The 15,787-nt window shown below is 43.9% G+C and overlaps 1 protein-coding gene across 1 annotated transcript; it reads left to right on the top strand.

Annotated features, from left to right (window-relative positions):
* The first annotated feature begins 4,571 nt into the window (after positions 1-4,571).
* LOC129811661 (E3 ubiquitin-protein ligase KCMF1-like) lies at positions 4,572-15,064 on the top strand. Its single transcript, XM_055863145.1, has 7 exons — positions 4,572-4,776; positions 7,352-7,519; positions 8,059-8,198; positions 8,508-8,609; positions 8,796-8,973; positions 9,324-9,612; positions 13,414-15,064. Exons 1-7 carry the CDS (start codon positions 4,761-4,763, stop codon positions 13,700-13,702), a joined length of 1,182 nt encoding a protein of 393 aa, XP_055719120.1. The 5' UTR covers positions 4,572-4,760; the 3' UTR covers positions 13,703-15,064.
* The last annotated feature ends 723 nt before the right edge of the window (positions 15,065-15,787 follow it).

Raw genomic sequence — 15,787 nt, 5'->3', positions numbered from 1 at the left:
CGGGCCCTCATACCACCCTCATGGAGTCTGTTTCTGACCGTTTGAGCAGACACATGCACATTTGTGGCCTGCTGGAGGTCATTTTATGCCAGCAGCATACCACCCTGCATACCACTGCTGGCTTGCTTCTGAAGCTAAGCAGGGTTGGTCCTGGTCAGACCCTGGATGGGAGACCAGATGCTGCTGGAAGTGGTGTTGGAGGGCCAGTAGGAGGCACTCTTTCCTCTGGTCTAAAAAATATCCCAATGCCCCAGGGCAGTGATTGGGGACACTGTCCTGTATAGGGTGCCGTCTTTCGGATGGGACGTTAAACGGGTGTCCTGACTCTCTGAGGTCATTAAAGGTCCCATGGCACTTATCGTAAGAGTAGGGGTGTTAACCCCGGTGTCCTGGATAAATTCCCAATCTGGCCCTCAAACCATCATGGTCACCTAATAATCCCCAGTTTACAATTGGCTCATTCACCCCCCTCCTCTCCCCTGTAACTATTCCCCAGGTCGTTGCTGCAAATGAGAACGTGTTCTCAGTCAACTTACCTGGTAAAATAACGGTTAAATAAAATAAATAAAATAAAAATTTTGCAGGGCTCTGGCAGTGCTCCTCCTTGCACAAAGGCGGAGGTAGCGGTCCTGCTGCTGGGGGTGTCTTGCTAATTGCCTATAATTTCCACCTTTTGTCTATTCCATTTGCACCACATCATGTGAAATTGTTGTTGCTTCCTAAGTGGACAGTTTGATTTCACAGAAGTGTGATTGACTTGGAGTTACATTGTGTTGTTTAAGTGTTCCCTTTATTTTTTTGAGCAGTGTATTTATATGTAGTACATACATAGATGGCGGCAGGTAGCCTAGTGTCATTGCCTGCTCCCGCTCTTCCTCCCGCTGGCGCTCGGATACCCAGCATTACGCACTCAAGCCACCATCAATACGCACACCTGCCTTCCCCCCATCACACGCATTAGCGATCATTGGTCTCACTTGGACTCAATTACTATCTGTCTGTTCCCTGCTTCTGGATTGTCATGTGTCCGTGTTACCCGTGTTCTGACGCTGTTCCTGTCTTGTTCTATGTCTGTTCCCTATTAAATGTTTGACTCCCCGTATCTGCTCCACTTCTTATGTAACCGATGTTACACCTAGAGGTTAAGCACGTTGGGCCAGTAAACGAAAGGTCGCTGATTTGAATCCCTGAGCCGACTAGGTGACAAATCTGCCAATGTGCCCGCTTACCCTAATTGCATCTGCAAGTTGCTCTGGATAAGAGCATCTGCTAAATGATGTGAATATATATACTACCTCAATCAACCTGACTAACCGGTGTCTGTATGTAGCCTTGCTACTTTTATAGCCTCGCTACTGTATATAGCCTCGCTACTGTTTTTCACTGTCTTTTTACTGTTGTTTTTATTTCTTTACTTACCTATTGTTCACCTAATACCTTTTTTTGCACTATTGGTTAGAGGCTGTAAGTAAGCATTTCACTGTAAGGTCTACTACACCTGTTGTTTTCGGCGCACGTGACAAATAAACTTTGATTTGATGGTAGAGAAATTAACATTACATTTTTTGGCAACAACTCTGGTGGATTTTCCTGCTTTCAGCATGCCAATTGCACGCTCCTTCAAAACGTGAAGCATCTGTGGTATTGTGTTGTGTGACAAAACTGTACATTTTAGAGTGGCCTTTTATTGTCTCCAGCATAAAGTGCACTTGTGTAATGATCATGCTGTTTAATCAACTGTCAGGTGGATGGATTATCTTGGCAAAGGAGAAATGCTCACTAACAGGGATGTCCATGCCTTTGTAAAATATGTTAGTGTAACGGATGTGAAATGGCTAGCTAGTTAGCGGTGGTGCGTGCTAGCAGCCTTTCAGTCGGTTACGTCACTTGCTCTGAAACCTAGAAGTAGTGGTTCCCCTTGCTCTGAAAGGGCCGTGGCTTTTGTGGAGCGATGGGTAACGACGCTTCGTGGGTGACTGTTGTTGATGTGTGCAGAGGGTCCCTGGTTCACTGGTTGCTGCGGAAAAGGAGGAGGTCGAAAGGGGGGTGAGTGTAACGGATGTGAAATGGCTAGCTAGTTAGCGGTGGTGCGCGCTAGCAGCCTTTCAGTCGGTTACGTTACTTGCTCTGAAACCTAGAAGTAGTGGTTCCCCTTGCTCTGCAAGAGCCGCGGTCTTTGTGGAGCGATGGGTAACGACGCTTCGTGGGTGACTGTTGTTGATGTGTGCAGAGGGTCCCTGGTTCACGTCGGGGCGAGGGGACGGTCTAAAGTTATACTGTTACATTAGGTTACACCCTTATTCTAAAATTGATTAAATAGTTTTTCCCTCATCAATCTACACCCAATACCCCATAATGACAAAGCAAAAACAGGTTTTTAGAAAAAACTGAAATTTCACATTTACATAAGTATTCAGACCCTGCACTCAGTACTTTGTTGAAGAACATTTTACAGCGATTACAGCCTCGAGTCTTCTTGGGTATGATGCTACAAGCTTGGCACAACTGTATTTGGGGAGTTTCTCCCATTCTTCTCTGCAGATCCTCTCAAGTTCTGTCAGGTTGGATGGGGAGCGTTGCTACACAGCTATTTTCAGGTCTCTCCAGAGATGTTCGATGGGGTTCAAGTCATGGCTCTGGCTGGGCCACTCAAGGACATTCGGAGACTGGTCCCAAAGCCACTCCTGAGTTGTCTTGGCTGTGTGCTTAGGGTCGTTGTTCTGTTGGAAGGTGAACCCTTGCCCCAGTCAGGTCTACATTGTAGAATAATAGTGAAGACATCAAAACTATGTAATAACACATATGGAATCATGTAGTAGCCAAAAAAGTGTTTATTTGAGATTCTTCAAAGTAGCCACCCTTTGCCTTGATGACAGCTTTGCGCACTCTTGGCATTCTCTCAACCAGATTCATGAGGTTGTCACCTGGAATGCATTTCAATTACCAGGTGTGCCTTGTTAAAAGTTAATTTGTGGAATTTCTTTACTTCTTAATGCGTTTGAGCCAATCAGTTGTGTTGTGACAAAGTAGGGGTGGTATACAGAAGATGGTTCTATTTGGTATAAGGTAGCTGTTGTGAATTTGTTAGAATACTTGTTAGATTTTACTGCAGGAACTAGAAGCACAAGCATTTCGCTACACTCGCATTAACATCTGCTAACCATGCGTATGTGACCATTACAATTTGATTTGATTTGAAATAAGCAAAGAGAAACGACAGTCTGTCATTACTTTAAGACATGAAGGTCAGTCAATCCGGAACGTTTCAAGAACTTTGAAAGTTTCTTCAAGTGCAGTCGCAAAAACCATCAAGCGCTATGACGAAACTGGCTCCCATGAGGACCACCACAGGAAAGGAAGACCCAGAGTTACCTCTGCTGCACAGGATAAGTTCATTAGAGTTAACTGCACCTCAGATTCCAGCCCAAATAATTTTTTTACAGAGTTCAAGTAACAGACAGATCTCAATATCAACTGTTCAGAGGAGACTGCGTGAATCAGACCTTTTTTTAAATGTAACCTTTATTTAACTAGGCAAGTCAGTTAAGAACAAATTCTTATTTACAATAATGGCCTACCCCGGCCAAACCCGGACGACGCTGGGCCAATTGTGCGCCGCCCTATGGGACTCCCAATAATTTCCTTATGGTCGAATTGCAGCAAAGAACCACTGCTAAAGGACACCAATAAGAAGAAGAGACTTGCTTGGGCCAAGAAACACGACCAATGGTCATTAGACCGGTGGAAATCTGTCCTTTGGTCTGATGAGTCCAAATTTGACCGGCGTGTCTTTGTGAGACGCAGAGTAGGAGTAAGGATGATCTACGCACCCATGGTTCCCACCTTGAACTATGTAGGAGGAGATGTCAGATGTGATGGTGTGGGGATGCTGTGCTCGTGACATTGTCTGTAATTTATTTACAATTCAAGGCACACTTCACCAGTATGGCTACCACAGCATTCTGCAGAGATATGCCATCCCATCTGGTTTGTGCCTAGTGGGACTATCATTTGTTTTTCAACAGGATAATGACCCAAAACACACCTCCAGGCTGTGTAAGGGCTATTTGACCAAGAAGGAGAGTGATGGAGTGCTGCCTCAGATGACCTGGCCTCTACAATCACCTGACCTCAACCCAATTGAGATGGTTTGGGATGAGTTGGATAGCAGATTGAGGGAAAAGCAGCCAAACAAGTGCTCAGTATATGTGGGAACTCCTTCAAGACTGTTGGAAAAGCATTCCAGGCGAAGCTGGTTGAGAGAATGCCAAGATTGTGCAATGCTGTCATCAAGGCAAAGGGGGGCTACTTTGATGTCTTCAAAATAGAAAAAATCCCTTAAATGAGTAGGTGTGTCCAAACTTTTGACTGGTACTGTATGTATTATTATTTTTTACATCAAACTAGTCAGGGATTGCATCGAGAAAATAGCTTTCTTGTCTCACATTCAGTGGCTGAATCATAAAATGGATTCTATTTCTATAGGCTGATATATTTTTTTTTACCCTCTTCAGTTGAACAACCACATTATTGTGAAGGGCACCCCCTAGTGTTTCTTCAGCAGACTGCGAATTCCCTGTCTCAGTACTTCTTCGTGACAGCCAGGGAGGGGGAAGCACAGAACTGTAAGCTCAGGATCCATCTTAAAGAGAAAATACGGAATAGAAATCGCGTCCCAGGTTTATCTCTTAAAAGCTGTATATTTTCCGCGTGATCCGTGCTAGGGAGGCCGAGAAGGGGGCTGTGTCATCGTCTGTAGGATGTCCCGACATGAGGGTAAGTGAAAAATAGACGTCCATAGCTAACATTAGCTTCCTGGGGTTGGTCCAGTGGGTTGCCATGTTTTGTATTGCAATGCATTGGACAGGGCTCATGATGGCGGCCACCATGAATTTTCTCAACCTCCTGATTGCTGAGTAGATTGCTGAGTAGAACCAGGCTGATTCTTGATAACGACAGTCTCCGTATTTATGAACAGTCATGTTTCAAAGAAGTAATACTTCTAGTGAGCGGCCGTTTCTTATTCAAGCGAATTAGCTAATGCTAGGTAGCTTGCTAACTAACGTAGCTAAAGTGATGGTCCGACAGTCAGTTGCTATAGCTAGGACGTTGGCTAGCTATCTTTCTTCAATGACAACGTCGTTAGCCAAGTAGTTAAGTTTCCAGACTGGCCTTTTTTAGGAAGGGTGAATGCGTGGTGTGTGTTGGTATGGCCACATTGTTTTCGTAGGTAGTTTGAATAAGTGCTGAAATACTCCATGCCACCCAAGAAGGGTTTGGTCACTGAATGCACTGTCATCAAGGTAGTTTGAGGCCTCAATCACAGTGGCCCAAACCGAACCAGGCAGCAGGCTAGCTGCTACCTAGTTTACAAACTAGTTCGCCTGTCTTCTACCTTCACTTAATTAACGTTATCTAGCTACTGGTGTTATGGTTAAATTCTTTAGCTAATTAGTTAACTTATTGGATCAGTAGAGTATGCTAGCTAACTGCAAACAGAGTGAATAGACTAACTAATATAAGCAAGAATCAAAGTGCTGAAACTGAAAAAGGTTAGGCTATGCTGCTGTTCATTGCTCACATTTAGGGTACGTTTGTAAATTCACTCTGGAGTGCCAGAGTAAACTCAGAGTGCGCTCTGGGCGTTCGTAAATTCAGAGAGTTGTCATATTGTCCAGTTTGTAAATTCAGAGCGGGTGGCTCTTGGAGCACACACTGGATGCTCTGGCTGAGGAATAGGGTTGATCCGAGTGTTCTGACCTAAGAACGGCAGTCAAGCACCAAAGCTAACTTGCTAAAGTTGGCTAGCTTGCCAGCTACTTCCAGACACAAATGAGAGAACACCTCACTGACAATTTTACTCGCCCCAGTTAGGCTGTTTTCATGTCATCTAGAGCAAGGGTTCCTCCAGACGAGAGCGCTCTGAAATCAGAGTAGGGATCCCGAGTGGTGCAGCGGTCTAAGGCACTGCATCTCAGTGCTAGAGGCGTTACTACAGACCCTGGTTCGATTCCAGGTTGCATTACAACCGGCCGTGATTGGGACTCCCGTCAATGTAACTAAGAATTTGTTCTTAACTGACTTGCCTTGTTAAATAAAGGTTAAATAAAATAAAAAATAGCCAGAATTAATTAACGAACGCAGACATTTCGGAGAACTTATGTACTGATATATCATTAAATTGTCTGGATTCTCCAAATAGAGAATTTGCCCTTGCTCTGATGACAACAGCCCTTGACTTCCCATCCTTGATGACAATAAAGCACTCATGTGAAAAAATGACACCAAATCAATTAGTTACACCCCTTGCTACACTACTCAAATGGTTTTCAGAGGCCTGGTGTCTGTCACACCTATGGGTGTCTATGCAATGCTTGTCTGGACTCTGGATAAAGGTGTGCTGCTTAGGAAAACATCCTATTTGGAACTGTATGTCATTTTGATATAGCTATGGAGGGACAGAGACTGAGAACACTTTCACCATACACTGACAGGCCTTCCTTCATAAGTGCACAGATCCTTAGTTGGCTAACGTTATAGGAGAGAAAGAAATCCAGACCTGGCTATTCATCCAGACCTAATATGACGTAGTCCAACAAGTGTAGCAAGCCAGACAGATGTCTAAGTAGCTATCAAGTAGGTTGAGGCCGGGTGTTCTCCAAAACCGTGCTCTAACAGGTTCAATTTAGCAAACTAACTTTGTCAGTTACCTAAGGAGGGACATGTGTCAAATGCCTTGGCTTTATGACAGCGGTGAAATGGTCTCATTTCAGCAGCAGTAACAAAGTGGAGGTGGTGGTTATAGCAGTTTACATAGTGCCTGTTGGAAGGAGGAAACTACAGTATGTGCATCAGTACAGTATCACAGCAATCACCATGGGATATGATAGAGAAAAACCACAAAGGGACAGCTAGATGACAGTTTGGTGTCTTGTGTTTCTTTTAATTTTCACTCTGTCTATACACTCTGTTTCTTTTCTCCTGATCATCTCTTGTCTGTCCATCTGCAGTTTAGGCCTGCTTAATTTACTGCATTGTGATATAAAGGCCTGTTTTGCATTTGCAACAACAAATGCAAAAGAATACGTACAAATGCATGAGAACCGGACAAGACGGTTCCCTATTATTCTGTTCTAGCCAGGTACACACACACACTGGCATTCATTAATGACCTGCTATTGATGTTCGGTGGATTTGAAAAATTCCTCTCCATTCACATTTGAGGGTTAGTGCCAGTGCCAATGTCATCCAGCCTCTCTTTCTGACTGTCTGCACACAGTGTCCTACTGCACCACGTTAATGGGCTATTAGCCTGTACATTTTGACATTGAATCCCTCCCTTGTTTTGCAGGTGTGAGCTGTGACGCGTGTTTAAAAGGGAACTTCAGAGGGCGCCGGTACAAGTGTTTAATTTGCTACGACTACGACCTGTGCGCATCGTGCTACGAGAGCGGAGCTACAACAACGAGACACACGTCGGAGCACGCCATGCAGTGTATATTAACCAGGGTAGACTTTGGTAAGGACATTTGCAGTGTAGATTAAACATGTTACATTATGAGAAGGGACAGGAGTTTTTTTTTCTGCCCACGTGACCAAGCAGGACTATCTTGTAGTTCTTCCTGGTCAGGTGACCCAGCAGGGCTATCTTGTAGTTCTTCCTGGTCAGGTGGCCCAGCAGGGCTATCTTGTAGTTCTTCCTGGTCAGGTGGCCCAGCAGGGCTATCTTGTAGTTCTTCCTGGTCAGGTGGCCCAGCAGGGCTATCTTGTAGTTCTTCCTGGTCAGGTGGCCCAGTAGGGCTATCTTGTATTTCTTCCTGGTCAGGTCATGTGGTCTGGAAAACTCTTCGCCCTTAATGTTATTATTAATTTGATTTTTGTTGATACTTCTGCTTTCAGTGAATTTTAAATGTATTTTTGTCTTTGTTTTCTACCTTATGCGCGTTGAGCATGTGAAATGTGCACAAGAAATTCAATATGATTATTATTTGATATGAGGTTTGTTGTATTATGGTGATTATTAATGTGACTCTAAAGATGGATGGTTTTGCTTTTTAGACCTGTATTACGGCGGCGAGGCGTTCTCAGTAGAGCAGCCCCAGAGCTTTTCCTGTCCTTACTGTGGTAAAATGGGCTACACAGAGACATCCCTACAGGAGCATGTCACCTCAGACCATGCAGAGACTTCCACAGAGGTGGTAAGTGGGGGATATCATCTTAGTGTATCATCTAGCATCACTAAGACAGGACAGACTGGTCCCTCAGTCTAGCTCTGTTGCTCTTCTGCCTGAAAAAATGTGGCCTCCATTTCTTTCAATAGAATGCTTTGGTGTTTACCACCTCTAAAAATCTAGGAGAAACATTGCATCCAATGACATCTCATACATCCAAATTGGATTCCAGGGCTCATGGAAGCATTAACACAATTCTCAAATAATTATTTGACAACTGATGCTTGTGAATGGTCAGTTGAATATATCCAGAGGGTGCTTAATGCTTCATTTCAGATCTGTCCAATATGTGCTGCGTTGCCGGGCGGGGACCCCAATCACGTGACTGACGACTTTGCTGCTCATCTCACACTTGAACACAGAGCACCTAGAGACTTAATATCCTTTTACGCAGCTCGACTCTGTCTGTGTGTGTCGGTCTGTCTGCACGTGTGTGTGTGCACGGTCTGCTTGTGTGTGCCTACCTACCTTTATGGATGTGACTACTATACACGTCTGTGGATGTGACTATTCCAGTTACTTGCGAGCCCCTTGGTCTGTACTCCTTAACCCACTGTGTTTTACGATGAGTCCAGTGGTGTCCGGCACGTGCGTCGGATGTTCCACCACGGTCGTGGGCTGGGCGGTCCTAGGGCACGCAGGACCAACATGCACTTTACTAGCAGCTCCACTGGGGGGCTCTCTTCCTCACAGAGTTCCTCTTACTCCCCCAGTAACAGGGAAGCCATGGACCCTATAGCAGGTGAGCAGTGCACCTAGTCTGACCAGTCTGTCTGTCAGTATAACTGCAAACAGGGTCTTCCTCATAGAAATGGATAGAGATGCTATAGTTTCTCCCCTCTTGTGGCTCCTATGTACTTGGTTACTCATGGAGTCATTTGCCGTAAAATTATCTTTCCATGAGACTGAATGGCTCCTGTCTCCAATGAAGTATAACCAGTACAACCACAGTGTAATGTCTCTTGTCCAAAGCACTGTGACACCCCTACAGTAGCGTGGTGTCTCCCAACAACGTGTCTATACTGGAGAATGTTCATTTGACTGTCACCAAAATGAACTCAAAATAAATCTCTTCATCTCCTCTCCCCACAGAGCTATTGTCTCAGCTGTCGGGCGTGCGGCGCTCGGCGGGAGGCCAGCTCAACTCGTCGGGCCCATCTGCGTCTCAGCTGCAGCAGCTACAGATGCAGCTGCAGCTGGAGCGCCAGCAGGCCCAGGCGGCCCGCCAGCAGCTGGAGACGGCCAGGAACGCCACACGACGCTCTAACCCTGGCGGCAACATCAGTGCCACCATCCCACCTCCCAGTGCCGTCGCCAACTCGGCCGGCGTGGCCGAGAGCAATCTAATGGCCTCCCACAGCTCCCAGTTCTTGCTCACACGGTGAGTTGTCTACTCGTGGACAGAGCCTTCTACTTAGTGTTTTAAAAACTGGATCAATGCTCTGCAGACTTGACATCTGAGGCCCTTCTACCACATTGTTACAGCTCCCAGGACCCTAGTTGTTCCTATCAACTCCCTGTGGCATGGTCTCACTTATCCTCCTATTTGTCCCCCTACGCAGTGTCGTAGGGGGTCACCCCCCACCCCGCGGTGTCGTGTCTTTGTTATGCCAGATTAAGTGATATGACATGATATTTTATAAAATAATTTCTCTGTAATTAATATTACCTGATTAAACTAATCATGCAAATGTAATTAACTAGGAAGTCGGGGCACCACGGAATAATGTTTAAAGAGCTGTTGTCTTCCGAATAAACTCTTAAAGACCTGATCATCTTTTATATCAATAGCAGTCACATCTGAACATCGTAAAATTCTTGGTTATCTTCATAAACCCTGGCTAACAAGTTGAATCAGCAGTACAAAATTGTTTAATTACTTATTTACTAAATACCTAAATAATCACACAGAATTACATATACACAGGATGGATCATACATTGATACCTAATTATGTCATACAAGAAATCGTCCCTGGCGGACGGAACCGATATGACGGCTGGTTACACAAAGAAAAGGGGGTTGGGTTTGAATGAAAGCGCGGGAAGACTGAGGAACCAACGGATTGGGTCTATCGGACCTCATGAAGCTATGCTATCGTAAATACAGAATCTAATGCATTCTAAATATCCGCCCATTTGCAAAAGGAAAATGGAAGAAATATTTACTCTGAGCTGCGCTTCGATAGATTGGTTGTAGTTGGAAGGCTGGGTTACCCAGCAGAGATCTCGCTTGTCCTTTGAAGAAAATGTATTGTGGTAGAACGGATACGCTGTAGTACCCTGTCTTTCTGAAGAGATTGTCTGTCCTTTCCTAGCCCACGTTTACAGCTGCTGCTGCTAACTCAACATCTAGGATGTATCACGTCTTTAGTGAATAAGAGTTCAAAGTTCAAACCAAGTTGCCATACTATAAGTTCATGCTATATTCTGGCTGGTATAGTCACATTCATCCTTCCAGCGTGTCGATCGTAACCTCCACATCTAAATTCACTCTTCTAAACTTATGGACATCAGTTTTCACGTAATCGGGAACACAATGTTAATTTCGTTAGGTAGTAAGTGGTTCAACCATTCGCAACCAGAGCTCACGCTGAGGTTGGCTTAGTTCTGTAGTTGATATTAGTCCTTTTAAATGTATGGACAGCAGTCCTCACGTCATCGGGAACACCAGGTTGACTTTCGTCAATGGGCTTTTGTAGTGGTGGAGAGAAGGGCGTGTTTCATAGTTCACAACCAATGTCTGTTCAATTGGGCGTGGCCATTGAGTGAGCAGAGTTTACTTATGAAAACAATTCTCTAATTTAGAAGCTAAGATTGCATTTAATATTTTCACAAATAGTTTCATATTTAAACATTTAAATTGCACAACAATTCCATGTGACTCCGATAACTAGAATGTGTAGACTTTCCAAGGTACAGTTTTTATGTCGTCCTATCATCAGTAATAATGTCTCAGACAACAACTGATCTGACATCATATTCTTTGGATTACTGAAATATGGTTCCGTTCACAACCGTTGGATGTTACCAGACTCTCTCTCTATGTTAACAAAGGGCTTTCCAAGAGTCAAATCTGTGGAGAGAGAAAAGGGGGAAAGGTATTTATGGGGGTCATAAACCTCACCAACAGGACGTCATGACAGCGGTGTCGTCTCCCAACCCTCTTACGCGGTGTCGTCTCCCAACACCCTTACCTCAACTAGAGGTCGACTGATTATGATTTTTCAATGCCGATCCTGATTTATTGGAGGACCAAAAATACCAATTAATCGGACAGGGTGTGTGTGTGTAATAATGACAATTACAACAATACATCAATGAACACTTATTTTAACTTAATATAATACATAAATAAAATCTATTTAGTCTCAAATAAATAATAAAACATGCTCAATTTGGTTTAAATAATGCAAAAACACAGTGTTGGAGAAGAAAGTAAAAGTGCAATATGTGCCAAGTAAAAAAGCTAACGTTTAAGTTCCTTGCTCAGAACATGAGAACATATGAAAGCTGGTGGTTCAATATTCCCAGTTAAGAAGTTTTAGGTTGTAGTTATTATGACGCGTTGACTATTTCTCTCTATACCATTTGTATTTCATATATCTTTGACTATTGGATGTTCTAATAGGCACTTTAGTATTGCCAGCCTAATCTCAGGAGGTGATAGGCTTGAAGCGCTGTGAAGCTGGCATTGCTAAGAGCTGCTGGCAAACGCAGTAAAGTTTGAATGAATGCTTACGAGCCTGCTGCCGCCTACCACCACAGTCAGACTGCTCTATCAAATCATAGACTTAATTATAATAAACACAGAAATACGAGCCGTTGGTCATTAATAAGGTCAAATCCGGAAACTATCATTTAGAAAACAAAACGTTTATTCTTTCAGTGAAATACGGAACCGTTCCATGTTTTATCGAACGGGCTGCAACCCTAAGTCGAAATTATTGCTGTTATATTGCACAACCTTTAATGTTATGTCATAATTATGTAAAATTCTGGCAAATTAGTTCGCAACGAGCCAGGCGGCCCAAACTGTTGCATATACCCTGACTCTGCGTGCAATGAACGTAAGAGAAGTGACACAATTCCCCTAGTTAATATTGCCTGCTAACATGAATTTCTTTTAACTAAATATGCAGGTTAAAAAATATATACTTGTGTGTATTGATTTTAAGGAAGGCGTTGATGTTTATGGTTAGGTACATTTGTGCAACGATAGTGATTTTTTTTCTCGAATGCGCTTTCGTTAAATCATCCCCTGTTTGCCAAAATGGGCTGTGATTCGATAATAAAGTAACAGGCACCGCATTGATTATATGCAACGCAGGACAAGCTAGTTAACCTGGTAATATCATCAACCATGTGTAGTTAACTAGTGATTATGTGAAGATTGTTTTTTATAAGATAAGTTTAATGCTAGCTAGCAACTTACCATGGCTCCTTGCTGCACTCGCGTAACAGGTGGTCAGCCTGCCATGCAGTTTCCTCGTGGAATGCAATCTAATCGGCATCCAAAAATACCGATTACCGATTTATGAAAACTTGATATCGCCTCTACTCCCAACCCCCTTACATGGTGTCTCCCACAACCCCTTTACATGGTGTCTCCCAACCCCGTTACATGGTGTCTCCCACAACCCCTTTACATGGTATATCCCACAACCCCTTTACATGGTGTCTCCCACAACCCCTTTACATGGTATCTGCCACAACCCCTTTACATGGTATCTCCCACAACCCCTTTACATGGTGTCTCCCACAACCCCTTTACATGGTGTCTCCCACAACCCCTTTACATGGTGTCTCCCACAACCCCTTTACATGGTATCTCCCACAACCCCTTTACATGGTGTCTCCCACAACCCCTTTACATGGTGTCTCCCACAACCCCTTTACATGGTGTTTCCCACAACCCCTTTACATGGTGTCTCCCACAACCCCTTTACATGGTGTCTCCCACAACCCCTTTACATGGTGTCTCCCACAACCCCTTTACATGGTGTCACCCACAACCCCTTTACATGGTGTCACCCACAACCCCTTTACATGGTGTCTCCCACCTCAGTCTGTTCTCAGCATCCACAGGCCTACCCAGGTCTTTTCTCCCACTACCTTGAACCGTCTCTCCCATTTCCTTTGGTTTGTGTTAACCGGGTATCCTCCTCTCTGTCCTCCTACAGTTTGAATGAGCCCAAGATGTCGGAGGCGGAGCGGCAGGCGCTGGAGGGTGAGCGCGCTGACCGCAGCCTGTTTGTCCAGGAGCTGCTGTTGAGCACGCTGATGCGCGAGGAGAGCTCCTCTTCGGACGAGGACGAGCGGCGAGACTTTGCCAGCTTTGGGGCCATGGGCTGCGTGGATATCATGCCTTTAGACGTGGCCCTGGAGAACCTCAACCTCAGGGAGAGCGGTACAGGCGGTTACAACATCAGCTCTAGGAGCTCTAAGGAACCTCCACCGCCTCCTCTTTGATGATATCCCAGCACCACGCAGACTTTGTCCTCTGTGCTGCCACTGCCAGTGACGGGCATGCAGCAGGATCTTTTGGGGTTTGTTTTTTGGTGATTGTAATTTCAGGTCTGTCACCTTTGTTACATTTGTGTACAACCATAAAAAAGGAGAGCGGGAGCGATTGGGGAAAGTGCAAGTGGATGAGTGCGCAGCGCTGAGCGAGCGAGAGATTGAGAGAATATATATATATATATCTCAAATGTTGATAATCAGTTCTACACAACAAATTTTTTCCTTTAGCAGGCATTAGGTAGATGTGGCCGATCTCTCTTCCTGTTCTCATGCAAAATGATCTCCTTATAAATACTCCACATTCAGAACCTGAAGAGGAACCAGACACCCTATGGTGAAGCTGCTGTGTATTTATGACTTAACAAATAAAAAGTGCTTGGATGGTTAACCATAAACTACTGCATGAGGTTCTTTGCATCGTGCATGACTTTTAATGACCTCATCATTAAAAAGGGAGAGAGAAAATATTCCGACGCTTTCTCTCGCCAACCATTTTAAACGGTTACTTGAAACATGATTGAGTTTTTCCGCAAAATGTGATATCGCAAAAAAAACTGACATGCTGAATAATTTAGGAACTTTTTCAAACTTTTTTGTTTGAAATAGAAAAACACAACATATTGGAATCTGCAGTAGCTTTAAAAAGAAAACAATGCAATGTGTTTATCTCTCAGCTCCGGTTGGTCCTTCCCTCCTTTGTGACATCTTCTGAATATAACAACAACTTGCTGCACTAACAGCAAAACTCAAGAGAAACTCGAGACGTCTGCATTCACTTAGCAGATAAAATAATACAATACTAGGAGCAGAAGAACAGATCTTGTCTCTGACATTTTTCCTAGCTGTTGATTGTTTTAGTGATAAGCTGTGTGTAACCACCAGATGTAGTTTCTAATTTATGCACCTGTACAGAAGAACTAGTCTCACATTCTTATCGCACTCTACTCTTCTCCATCTCTCTGCTTCTGTAGGCCCAGACTCCCTAAGTTCATTTGTATTATTTTCTTTGAGGAAGGGGAGTGCGAGACTTTCCACATTGCAGGCATTGTTTTTGTTCGACTGAAGACTTTTATTTTCTTCTCAGCTAAGGATAGCACCTTCTATTTATTATTTTAGTTTCTCTGATTCTGTTAAGCCTTGTAATGAATCATACCACCTCCATGCCTATACTCTTATCCTCTGTAAAATACAATGAGATGTATATTGAATTTGTGCGTTAACTTTCATAATGGTTCTAGGATATGGGCAGACTTTTTTTTTTAATGTAAATTTAGAATACAATAAACTGCACACAGCTTTTGATGAAACCAAGCCCCTCCCTCTTGATCTTTGTGGTGTCTTATTCAGCTACTGTTATAGGGCTCTTCACACTACTGAGCTGAGCTGGCCTGGTTACTCATCCACCATAGTTGCTGGACAGGACAATGTGAGAAGAAAATATACAACCCTTATCCAGTACAGTTTTGGTTTGGATCTGCTAGTGTGAAAAGGGTATATGTGTCACCATGTGCTAGGCTATAAAGGGATACTGTGAGATTCTGGGAATAAAGCCATTTTCTAGTTCCCCCGTGTCAGGTGAACTTGTGGATACCATTTTTGTCTTTGCGTGCAGTATGAAGAAAGTTAGAGGTAGTTTTGTGAGCCAATGCTAACTAGAGTTAAGCAATGACTGGATGTCTTCAGGTACAGTAGCATACTCAACAGGCCCAATGATTGTATTTACGATTTCATCTGACTCTGGGTAAGTAGAACAATTTCTTAATTGCCAGAATCTCGCAGTATCCCTTTAAGGAGTTATTCTATTTAACTGGGTGTGTACCAAACAAGGTTACAAAAGCAAGGCTCAACAAAATACTATTGTGCAGCACCAACTTCCCTGGTTGTAAAGACCAATGGACCATGTGTACTTTGACCTCTCACTACCTATGCACATCAATGCCTGCACCTTTTTACTACTAGTATGACTGAGGAGTGAGCAACACACTGCACTCACTATGGAAACAAGTAGGACCTAGTGCCTATAAACACAGCCTC

Source organism: Salvelinus fontinalis, chromosome 2, assembly GCF_029448725.1.
Source record: "Salvelinus fontinalis isolate EN_2023a chromosome 2, ASM2944872v1, whole genome shotgun sequence".
Taxonomy (NCBI): domain Eukaryota; kingdom Metazoa; phylum Chordata; class Actinopteri; order Salmoniformes; family Salmonidae; genus Salvelinus; species Salvelinus fontinalis.
This window is presented reverse-complemented; position numbering and strand designations above follow the sequence as displayed.